Source organism: Salarias fasciatus, chromosome 6 (assembly GCF_902148845.1).
Source record: "Salarias fasciatus chromosome 6, fSalaFa1.1, whole genome shotgun sequence".
In the NCBI taxonomy this organism is placed as follows: domain Eukaryota; kingdom Metazoa; phylum Chordata; class Actinopteri; order Blenniiformes; family Blenniidae; genus Salarias; species Salarias fasciatus.
In genome coordinates this window covers 27,124,248-27,136,772 of record NC_043750.1, presented here as the reverse complement: position 1 = coordinate 27,136,772, position 12,525 = coordinate 27,124,248, and the positions used below count along the sequence as shown (strand labels likewise).

The 12,525-nt window shown below is 43.9% G+C and overlaps 1 protein-coding gene across 1 annotated transcript in view; it reads left to right on the top strand.

The window, feature by feature from the left end:
* Positions 1-305: 305 nt before the first annotated feature.
* Positions 306-12,525, top strand: part of LOC115389791 (von Willebrand factor A domain-containing protein 7-like) — a 28,330-nt gene continuing 16,110 nt past the window's right edge. Inside the window, exons 1-4 of the mRNA XM_030093367.1 lie at positions 306-488; positions 2,994-3,201; positions 3,282-3,367; positions 3,443-3,536. Of these exons, the coding sequence (XP_029949227.1) occupies positions 306-488; positions 2,994-3,201; positions 3,282-3,367; positions 3,443-3,536 (571 nt within the window). The remainder of the gene's footprint in view (positions 489-2,993; positions 3,202-3,281; positions 3,368-3,442; positions 3,537-12,525) is intronic.

The window sequence follows — 12,525 nt, the reverse complement described above, 5'->3', positions numbered from 1 at the left end:
TACAAACAAGCTCTTGTGTGATGTGTTAGTCACTGTGTAAAGAGCCTTAAGGGAAGTCATGTGCTGATGTCTAATTGTCATGATTATCGTTTGGTTGTCGCAATCTCAAGCTCATAATTTCCTTGTTCTGTTTGTCTGGCATGCTCTGACTCACCCTAAGTGGATTACCTTTTCAGAAAATCCATTGTGTTGCTCCAGTGAATCAGATTGAATCAAACAGGTTTAACAAGAAAAACAGCCACAGAATCCATAAAAACTTTTCTTCTTTTTCCCCTGTTGTCTCTGCTGGAAGGCACTCTATCATCATGATAAGACAGGCGGTCGTGTTCCTGGTGGTGCTGTTACTGCCAGGCCTCAGTCACAGTTTCATTCCAAATTTTGGGTCATCAGTCACTCATCAAGACATCACTGTGAGGGCGATCCTCAGAAAGACTGCCGAGGTCTGCCGCGACATTGCTGCTGCAACGGATGGGGATTTCACACTTACCGTAAGATCTTAATTACCTGATATCAGCATTGCTTTATAGACATTTATGTGATGACCGGTGTTCTTAATGTTTGAATATGTTTAACTTTTTACAGCAGTTATGGATGATTACTGGAGCATACAATAAAGATTATCTATCACTCTATCTATCCCCATTTAAATGGTGAATGGACTACACTTGTATAGCGCTTTTTACCCTGCATGACAGAGCCCAAAGCGCGTCACACTGCAATATCACATTAACCCATTCACACCATACTGGGTGGTGGTAAGCTACTATTGTAGCCACAGCTGCCCTGGGGTTGACTGACGGAAGCAAGGCTGGCAATCTGCGCCATCGGCCCCTCCAACCACCACCAACCATTCACTCTCACAACTTTCCTACGTAGGCAAGGTGGGTGAAGTGTCTTGCCCAAGGACACAACGACAGTTTTACACCTGCGGGAGCGGGGATCGAACCACCAGCCTTCCGGTTGTAAGACAACCTGCTCTACCAACTGAGCTACTGTCGCCCCATTTAGGGCAATGATAATGTGTAACATAAAAATACAGTTTTACAAACAATCAAATATTACATTTTTTTATTTCGTATTTTTGCTATAATGTCCCCACTTTTCCAAATAACTCAAGATTATTTTGAGTTATTACTGCACTGCTATAGGAAATAGTTACATTCACTTTTACCCTGCATAAGACTTTTTCTCTTTGTTCTCCTCACTGTGTGACTGTTAGCCACAACATATCTGAAGCTATTGCCTTGATGCATTGTACTAAACACCTGTTTCCTGGAGGAAGAATGCCTCAATGATCCAGAACAACCTCAATGCCCCTTACAGTGACATAACACCCAGCCGATGACATGTACATTGTATTAACTCTCATGCATTTCCAGGCCTGAAATGTTTGTCCTTATTTTAACCCTTGGACAACCAAACATAGTCTGCAACTTTCTTATTCCGCCGCATGACTTTCATCACCAATCACTGAATATGTGAATAGTCAGGTAGTGTTTTGACAATTTATGGAAATTTTCACAATATATTTGTCACATGGTATTTATTACAATTTATGGCACTTTTTTTTATCCACTATAGAAATAGCTGATTGTCGTATGTAACTTTCCATCCGCCTGCTATACCAGTGTATCCAGTTGAAGGTTGCAGACTGTTGGAACTAATGTGAGTAATCTATGGGTGAAAGCAGGGCAAACCCTGTAGAGATTGTCTGTGTGCAACCTAATATTCAATAACTTCTACTGCCAGTGCGACAAAAATTAAGAATAATAATTACGACTATTTCTCTTGTTATAATAAAAGATGGAGTCAGAAGATTTTAGTCATGTTGTGCCAGTATCCAGAACATTTTTCTCAGAATAAAAACAACTTACTTTAATCTAATAAAGATAATAATGATTGGAAAAAAAAAAAGATGATCAAATACAGGAAAAAAAAATGGTACAGAGCAAAATATGGTTTTTACCTGAAATAATCATAGTTTGTGTATACGAGGGGGTACCCAAAAAAAAAAACGGAATTGGGTCAGAAAACAATAATAATAATGAGTTCCGACTTCTGGCCGTCAGATGTGCTGCAGGTAAGCCTCATGCACATCTGTGAGAAATTTGAGCTGCGAGAGTTACACTGACACCTGTCAGGAGCTATTTATAGCAACAGAGTGCAGAGGCGGTCTGCGATTTTTTCCAAAATGGCGACATTGACTGGGAAGCCAGAGCAGCGCGTAAACATTAAATTCTGCTTTTTGCTGGGAAAAAACAGCAGCAGAAACACTCACCTTGTTGCAGCAAGCCTACAAGGATGATGCTCTGGGGAAGAATCAGGTCCATGAGTGGTTCGGGTGGTTTTGAAAGGGCCAGATGTCCGCGCGTTGGGTGCGCTCAGCCGTGAAAACAATGCTGAGCTGCTTTTCCGCTGTCCAGGGTCTCGTCCACAGCAAGTTTGTCCCTCCAGGTCAGACTGTAAACCAGGACTACTACATGGAAGTCCTCAGACGGCTCCGTGAGGATGTGAGGAGGAAGCGGCCCGCGGAGTGGCGGAGTGAAGCCCGGTTGATCCACCACGACAGTGCGCCAGCGGACACGGCGCTGCGCGTCACGCAGTTTCTGGTGAAGAATAAGATGAATCTCCTCTCCCATCCGCCTTATTCGCCAGATGTAGCCTCGAGTGACTTTTTCTTGTTCCCCAAGTTGAAGAAAGAGCTGAAGGGACAGCGGTTTGCAGATGTGGAGGAGGAGACAGAAAAATTGCAGCCGGCAAAAAATGGCACTTTTACGCGCGGGTCTGACGACGCATTGGTGAAGTGGGAGCCACGGCTGGAGCACTGCATGAATGCAGATGGGGATTATTTTGAAGGCGACGGTGGTGTTTTATTTTGAAATGTCATAAATAAAAAGTTATAATCAAATTCCGTTTTTTTTTTGGGTACACCCTCGTAGGCTACAGAGTTGTACTTTGTCCTTATTCTATTAACACATGTCTTTTGTCTTTAGATTGATGACAGCCTGTCAGTGAACGCCGTCCAAAGGGCTTGTTCCACTGATCCAAGCTCCACTTCTCCTCTCTCTACTGACGACTTCCAAACTGCCATTAAGACCATTCACAGACGAAATTCACTAGTGGATTTCTTCTTCGCCTTCTCAGCAGCACATCATTTTGACAACGAAGCCTTCGAGGAAGGTCGGAATATCATCACAGCAGGTACTCTTCAGATGTAACAAAGGACGAGAACATTTGTGATTTAATATGTATTTAATTATTTTTTACATGTTTCTGTTTAGATTTGGAAAATGTGAAGGCTAATGTTCAAAATGGAAACTTTGAAGTTGGAAGGGAGACTCTTGGAGAGATATGTCACACCCTTCAGGTGAGGACAATGATTTGCTGTCATTAAGGAGAATAGAAGCAGTAATACTTTGACAAATTAATTTTGTTCATGCAGGATTTCTACAGTCACAGTGACTGGGTGGAGCTTGGAAAAACCGCTCCTTTTAGCACACTCATCAGACGTGACCAGCCTCTGGAAAACCTGGCTGGTAAGACTATCTAGCCTGGAAGCACAATGCACTCACACACAATTTTTGTGAAGCATGTACACGAGGCAACGCCAATCATCAGGAAAAGTTCAAAGCAAATTGTGGTAAAAACCAATTAAATAATAATATTGGTATCCTGACATGACTTTAATGTAATATCTGGACAATCAATTATCGCCAAACATTGCAAAAATACTGTATTTTGGAAAAATTGTGTGTATTCTGGTCAAAGTAAGGAGAATTGCCAGCAGAAGAAAACTGAACAGTGCTTCACTTCATATGGTACAATACTCAAAGTGTGCCCTTCACCTCCTGACAAAATACTCATTCTAGATCAAATGGTCTTGCTGAGGTCAGCTTGGGCCCTTTTAGATTGCTAATACCTGTCTGCTGAGTCTGGAGTCTCCCTGCGTCAATCAGAAACTAAAAACTATCCTTTTTCAGCTTCAAAGTCGCAGCAAGCTGAAGTCTATCAACATGTCCCTCAGTTGTTCACATGACAAACACCAACAAGCCTCTGGAAAGCAAATCCAACATCAGACAATGACCCATGGAGCTCTGGTACCAAGCACATTTATGAGCATCCTTCAATTTGAAAGAGATTTTTGGGGAAGACAATTGATAGCAAGCACTGAACAACTCATTTTTCAGGTTCAGACCATGCAGGCTGCCTTCTCGATCACCCAGTCATGACCAATATGAGTACTGAAGTTGTCCAGGACAACTGTGATAGCCGACAGTTCGCAGGACAATGTTTACTTACTTACAATGTTGTGGCTGCTTCCAGTGGCAATTAAACCTCCACGGTACTCCGTTGTAGTGAAGAAATAAAAAAAAAATGTATTCTGGATCCACAAGATGATCTTCATAAGGTAACTATCACCAACAGAAAACTTCATCCATGCTACAGTTTCGGTAAGAAAACTGTGAAGCCTCCGTCCCCGCATACGCCGACACACGCCAACCTCTCGGAGGGAGGTTCCACCGAACGTCACACTACAATTCCTATCAAGATTCTCTGAAGTGAACAAAATGTTTCTCAACTTAACTTGTCAAAACAAAAGCATTCTTAATACTTTATCAATACTCTCTGCAGTATGCAATGCAAACAAACAATAATCCAAATAACAAAATAACAGCATACCGATCTTCCACTTCTAAATATATATTCCAAAAGTATGAAACAGATCCTTATAAGACAAATTAAATCAATAAATGTCCAAATGTCCGTTGTAAGTAGGGTGACCAGATCCCAATTTACCACGTGGGACGGAGACTATATCTGAGTGGGACAATGTGAGACACCAAGATGTCGTGGTTGTCTTCAATAATTAATTTTTAAAAAATTTACCGGTATTCTGATATTTCATTTAAATGCAGCTTTCCCAGTTTCATATAAGATAACAACAAAACCTTCACTCAACTCCAAATACCACAATATTAAAATGTTTGTTCTGAACAATGATGAACCACATATTCATGTACAAGATGGAGGCTCCTGAAGAAGGCTCCATTCACCTATCGGCTCACCAAATCAAATCCAACAATCTGAATAAAAAAATGCTGCAAGGAGCTCACCTCACTCATGCAGTTCAGAATAGCACACTAATTAGACCTCTATGAAATGCATTTTAAATGATGTATTAACCTGTTATTTACTGAGCATCGCTACATTTTATGCCATGCTCTTTATGTTAATTACCTCCGCCAGGAGGTTATGTAATCATGTCGGTTTGTTGGTTTGTTGGTTGGTTGGTTAGTTGGTTTGTTAGCAAGATCCTGGAAAAAGTAATGGACGGATTGCAATGAAACTTTGTGGAAAGGTGGGTCTTGGGCTAACTTAGAATTGATTAAATTTTGGTGAAGATCTGGATCACTGTCTGGATCTAGGAATTTTTTAAAGGATTCTTTATCATTGACAGATAGGGAGTCTTTCACATAGTTGGGCAGGCCCGCCGACAGGGAGCGACAAATGCCTGGTTCACACAGGATGCGCCGCTTCCGACGCGGAAGTGGGAAGCCCCGCGCACCGACTGTCAGATCGGCGCCCCTGTTAACGTATCTGACGGTTCATACAAGAGGTGCGAGACAGCAACGCATGCGTAGCGGCTCGCACCGTGGAGCGCGGCCGCTCCACTCCTCTCTATTTTCTCCGCGAGCCGCGCGTGCCGTGCACCGCCAGTTGTAAAGCTGGACAGAGCAGATTGCACCACACAGGAAGTCGGGAACGGAAAATACGAGAGAATCTGATCAATTTTCAAATTAAAATGAAGTAAAATAACATAAATTATGTTGCTTTTCGGTTTGCCTTTTCACATATACACACACACACGCACACACAACTTTGGTGTAGTCACCCTGCACTGTTCTTACCCAGGAGGAGTGAATGGTGTCCCATTCTTTGCTGCATTTTCTTTTCTTTTTTTTTTTTTTTTACGAGTCGTGTCTTTATCTTTTTCCTCCATGTCTGCTGCTGGATGCCGAAGTGACGCTGTGGTTGTTTGTGGCGGAGCGGGGTCGGGCAGCGGGCGCACACACCCATGTCTGGCTTGATTGACCGATCATCCCAGAGCCCACCCCACGCCCTCATGATGGCTCTCCCGTCTCCTGACCACAGACACACAGCTGTTTGATCAGCACCATATAATAGCCTCGGTGAGACTGCATTTCAAAAAATTAAAGTGCCACTGTCAATGCGGGACATTATCTCAGTTTGCGGGATGCATGAAAAGTATTAAAATGTGGGACTGTCCCTCACAAAGCGGGACATCTGGTCACCCTAGTCGTAAGCCTTAGCTCATGCTTTGGCTTCGAAAAACAGGCCCCTCATTTCTCTTTTAAAATAGAGACAATTACCAAAGCTAATTAACAAAAAGAGGGAGCTAAAGCTTAACTCAACGAAAGTCTCTGCTGCTGGGTAACCAATACCTGGTGCCAGAGGTTACTAGCACATGGCACACTGTGGGAGGATGGTCTTTAACACCGCCTCATGCAGCTTCTTGGAGAAGACAGACCTTAGTAATGGATCTATCTAAGATGGTTGTCTTTTTCTTGATGCGAACCCGACGCACAAGCCCGCTCTTGTCAGGAACTGCCTCAATGACCTTGCACAGGACCCAGGAGTTTCGTGGTGCAGAATCATCAACGATCATGACGACGTCCCCCTTCGCAAAGTTGCGAGTCACACGCGTCCACCTTTGACGCTCTTGTAGCTGAGGTGGGTACATCCTTGTCCACCGTTTCCAGAATATGTACACCATGTACTGGACTTGTTTCTATCTCCTGCGTGAGTAGAAATCCTCTTTCACAAAGAGACCTGTTGGCAGAGAAGGTGTCGTGGATTTTTATTTTAAAAGTATCCTAGGCCAGTTGAGATGGACAAAAAACCCCAAACACATTTTACAGAAAAATCTTAAAATCTTCAGTTATATCCACTCTTGATCCTTGAAGTCTTCAATCGTGGTAGATAGATAGATAGAGAGCTTTATTACTAAAACTCCCGGCAACCAGCGTGGCCGTCTCAAACTGGCGCATGGACCGATTTCAGCTCCCTCTATTTATACTGTTTTTCTGGGAATGCCCCTGCATCTGGCTTTTCTCAACTTTACGACATCTCACTCAGTGGGGACCTGCACACTGGCACAGCTGTACGTTTTGTGTTTTCCACCTTTCCTCCTCCCTTGGTGCATCTTATCAGGACTTTCAGACTTTCAATACATCTCACCTATACATGCTGGGGACTTCCTCACAACAATATATTTTGCACCACTAGTCACGTGGGTTCCATCTGTGAAAAAATAAAACTCAGACTAGGTGACCTCTGCCCCTGGCAGGCTGCCAAGTGGATGTCGTAAATAAAAGAAGAACCAGAAAGGAAAAAATAAAAAGAGAGTGACTAAGGCAGAAAAAATAACAGAATACATCTTTTTCCACACCTGTTTACAGAAACACACTATACCTAAACAAAGACATGCATAATACGAATAATACTAAATAGCATAATGCAATGAATACTAGATAAACCAAATATGAAGAATACTATATAATTAGTCAACAAAGGCTTTGACTGGAGGAGCAAGAGATGGTTGGGGGTGAGCGCTTCCAGGTCCAAAGGGTCGTTCAAAGCTTTGGTTATTGGTCAACTGTTTATAATGGCTTCTGCCTCACACAAGAGGTGTGTAGGCCTTCATCCAGTGTCTGGAGCCTTAAAGTGGTGCTGAAGATCTTTCAGACAGATCGGATCATCCGTTCCCAGACCCCGCCCATGGTGAGAACCAGTAGGGGGGTTTGAAGATCCACTGGATGCCTTTTGGTCACAGACTGTTTTCAATCCTGAGATTATTCCATTGTTCCATAGCTATCTTTAGCGCTCTCTCCGCTCCAATGAAGTTCGTTCCGTTATCAGAACGGAGGATCTTCACCTGGCCTCTTCTCACAAGAAAGCATCATAGAGCATGGACAAATGAGTCTATGTCCAAGGATGACGCCACCTCAATGTAGACGGCACGGATAGCCAGGCTGGTAAAGAGAACTCCCCACCTCTTCACCAAGCTTCTGTCCCGCTTAACCTCAAACGGACCGAAGTAGTCGACACCGGTGTTGTTGAAAGGGGCTTCATCTGGGACTACCCTGTCTTGGGGCAAGTCTGCCATCTGTTGCTGACCAGCAGCACCATGCGAGCGGCAACATGTGACACACCTTGAAAGGACTCTTCTTATTGCTGCGTGAGCACCAGGGATCCAGTATTTGGTTCTGAGCCTGGACAACACATGGTTATGACCACTGTGACCCACATTCTCATGGATGTTTCTGAGAATGAGCTTCGTTACTGGGCAGTCTTTAAAAGGGATGGAAAGCAGGGTGCATTGCCTCTTCTGTCATTGCCAATCTGCCGAGCCTTCCTCCTACTCTGAGGATTCCATCCAGAAGTACAGGTTTGAGCCTGTAGATGTGGCTGCTCATTTTAATGTCATCACCCTTCAGAAGTGCAGAGATCTCACTGGAGTACTTCCGCAGTTGACAGAAACGAATTATCTCCATCTCAGCTTCTTTCATGTTCTCCACTGTGAGGTTCGTCTTCTGTTGACTTGTCTGGAAGCTCCTCATCTCCGCCTGTACCTTAGACTGAGTGAACATGGCACTCATTTTCTTTCTCTTGCGGCACAGGATCAGCAGTATGCGTTTCAGTCTTAACATCCAAGCGACTGCCTTTTTTAGGCACTCCCAAATGGAGTAGTACTCCAGGAATCACTGAACTGTGTCCAACTGCTCTTTGGCCACAGTAGTGCGAACCACTGCCTTTTTTTTTTATCTCTGGGTCCTCCATTGTTAAATCTCCAAAGTTGTCAGAGTTTTGAGGCCATTCCTCCTCAGGTTTGGTGAGGAAATCTGGCCCCTGTATCCATGTCTCGTGGCAGAGAAAAGACTCCGCACTGAGTCCTCTGGACGCAAAGTCAGCAAGATTCTGTGTCGTATTTACATACCGCCATTGTCTTTCTTCTGACAGCTTCAGAATGGTCTCAACTCGATTTGCAACAAAAGTGCAAAATCTGCTGGTTCTGTTTTTGATGTATTTGAGCACAGTGGTGCTGTCGGGTCAAAACACAGATTCTTGTAAATGAGGCTTCATCTCTGGCCCGGTCTGGAAAATACGACAACTGGATTGGCACCTCTGGCTGACGTCACTCCGGTGAGTGTTTTCCGTGTTGGTGAAGCTTGCTGAAGCTTGCGAGTGACTAAAGTGCTTGCTGTCTCTCTCTTGCTATTACTGTTAATTCACGAAGCAATCAAAAAATCGGGGTTATTTACATCCCCGGGGTGACTTTCGCCCCCGATTGACCAGTGATCTCTCGTGAATTACATTTCTTCTCCGCCGTTAGTCCCACCGGCGTGCTAACTAGCTTAGCGTGCTAACTAGCTTGGTCCGCCGGGACCGCTATGGCGTCCTCCCCTCTATCTTCTTTTCTTTCCTGCTCAGTGTTCCGTATGTTGAGTCAGAACCCTGCCTCCCTTGACGATAGGGGTATTTGCGTAAAGTGCAGTGTATTGACAGCGCTGGAGGCCAGGGTAACCGAGTTAGAGGAGCGGCTGCACAGATGTGAGGGGCAGGGCAGCGCTAGCTACAGCGAGGTAGCGGCAGGGCTCGCAGCCCGCTCCTGCAGTGAGAGGAGTGTTAGCAAGCCTAGCCCCGCAGCATGTCACGAGCAGCCGGGGCAAGACCAGGACCGGTTTGTGACAGTCCGGAGGAAGGCTAGTGCTAAGCACCGCCACGTAGCACTCCAAGAACCGCTTCACGTCTGCAATAGGTTCTCTCCCCTCAGCGACGACACACCGGCTGAACTGGACACGCTGGTGATTGGCAGCTCTATAGTTAGAGACGTGAAGCTGCCAGCAGTGAAGGTTAGGTGTTACCCGGGGGCCAGAGTGGGTGACATCGAGGGGAACCTTAGGCTTTTAAAACAGGAAGGTTTCAGATTCTGTCGAGTCGTGATTCACGCAGGCGGTAATGATGCCCGGCGGAGACAATCAGAGGTGCTCAAATTACAAGTAGCCTCAGTGTGTGAACTGGCTAAGTCGATGTCTGATGCTGTAATATTCTCTGGTCCCCTGCCCAATTTGGTCAATGATGAAATGTATAGCCGACTTTCATCATTCAATTGCTGGTTGTCCAGATGGAGTGAGGAAAACTGAGTTATTTTTCTAAACAACTGGTGCACCTTCTGGGGAAAGCCTGCGCTCATCCGCAGGGACGGCATCCACCCAACTTTGGATGGTGCAGCCCTTTTAGCTCACAATATGGCTGATCGACTTAGTATGCTAAATTGACAAACCAGCTATGAGCCCCGGGCGCAGAGCAGTCGTGTAGAATGCTCCTCTGTTGATCTTGTTGATCCCGTCACTAATCCTGCTCCCGGATTTTTACAAGTCAAGCATGGAGGTTTACCTAGGCTAACAGAGACTGTGTCTGTCCATAGTACACAAAGCATTAAAAAAAAGTCAAAAAGCTTAACACCTGTACGAGACAGAATAACTTTTCCAGGAGGAAATACATAAAATGTGGTCTACTAAACATTAGAGCAATCTCCACTAAATCTCTGTTAGTTAATGACCTTATCGGCGACAATAACATTGATCTCCTTGCTCTAACAGAAACTTGGCTTCAGCAAGATGACTATGTGAGGCTCAATGAATGTACCCCTCCAACCTATGTTAATTTCCAAACAGCTAGATCAACAGGTCGAGGTGGAGGTGTGGCAGTGATATCGCACTCCAGTCTTCTTCTTAAACCCAAAACTAATGTCAAATTCAACTCTTTTGAAAGCTTAATACTAACGCTTACTTGTCCAAATTGGAAGAATCAAAAAGCTGTGCTATTAATTATTGTGTATCGACCTCCTGGTCCTTACTCTGACTTTTTAACTGAGTTCTCAGAGTTTTTAAGCAATATAGTATTGGCTCATAACAAGATCCTTACAATAGGTGACTTTAACATCCATGTGGATGATTCTGGTGACAGTTTGAGTAATGCGTTTATTGCAGTATTAGATAGTATCGGTTTCACTCAAAATGTTGATGAATCCACTCATAGTCACAAGCACACCCTGGATCTGGTTTTAACATATGGGATAGAGGTCAGTGACCTAAATGTTCTCCCTCAGAACCCCATACTCTCAGACCATTTCTTAATTACTTTTCAGGTTTTGATTGAAGACTACTCTGCTCAAAAAGATAAAATTCAGCTGATACGGACATTATCTGAAAAATCTGTGGCTCGGTACAAAGAATTGATCCAGCCTGCATTTGCTGCATTATCTTGTGAACTCACAGAAATGAGCTTATTGACCAGTGGTGATAATAGTGATCAGTTTGTTGACAGTGCTATGCACTGACTAAAATCTGCCCTTGACGTAGTTGCTCAGTTGCAGCTGAAAACGAATTGACCCAGGCGCGTTGCTCCATGGTTTAATTCTGAAACCCGTGTTCTCAAACAAAAAACTCGGCAATTAGAAAGACTGTGGAGTAAATCTAAATAGGAACAATCTCTGAAGGCTTGGAAATGTAGCTTGCTAAGCTATAAACAAACTCTTTTTAAAGCCAAGACATTATATTACTCTTGTTTAATAGAAGTAAACAAAAATAACCCTTGGTTTCTGTTCAACACTGTAGCCAGACTGACAAACAGTCATACTGCAGTGGAACCAGTAATCCCAGAATCTTTAAACTGCCATGACTTTCTTAAATTCTTTAATGATAAAATCATAACCATCAGAGGTAAAATCAGTGAAGCGCTTTCCTCAGATCAAGCTCAGGAAATCCAGCCACTGCCGCCACCTGAAAAACCTGAAATACTGGATAGTTTCTCATCAGTAAATGGGGCTGAGATTACTTCGATTGTAATGTCTTCTAAAACTTCGACCTGTCTCCCAGATCCAATTCCAACTAAGTTTTTCAAAGATATTCTTCCAGTTATCTTAAATACGATCATAACTATAATAAATACCTCTCTCGAAATTGGCTACGTGCCACAGTCATTTAAATTCGTAGTAATCAAACCACTGCTGAAAAAACTAATCTTGATCTGGATATTCTAGCCAACTACAGACCGATATCAAATCTGCCTTATATTTCAAAAGTCCTGGAAAAAGTCGTGGTTAAACAGCTTTGCCGCCACCTACAGGACAATAGTTTATCACAGCACTGAGACTGTGTTAGTTGAAGTCACTAATGATTTGCTATTGGCGGCTGACGCAGGTCTCGTCTCAATCCTGGTTCTCCCAGATCTCAGTGCAGGTTTTTGATACAACTGACCACAATATTCTCCTGCACAGGTTAGAATGTGAGGTTGGCATCAGAGGAAAAGCCCTCTGCTGGTTCAAATCCTATTTATCTAATAGGTACCAATTTGTTCACGTTAAGCAACAGTCCTCACCGTGCTCCCAGGTCAGTTATGGGGTTCCTCAAGGGTCCGTGCTCGGGCCAATTTTATTTC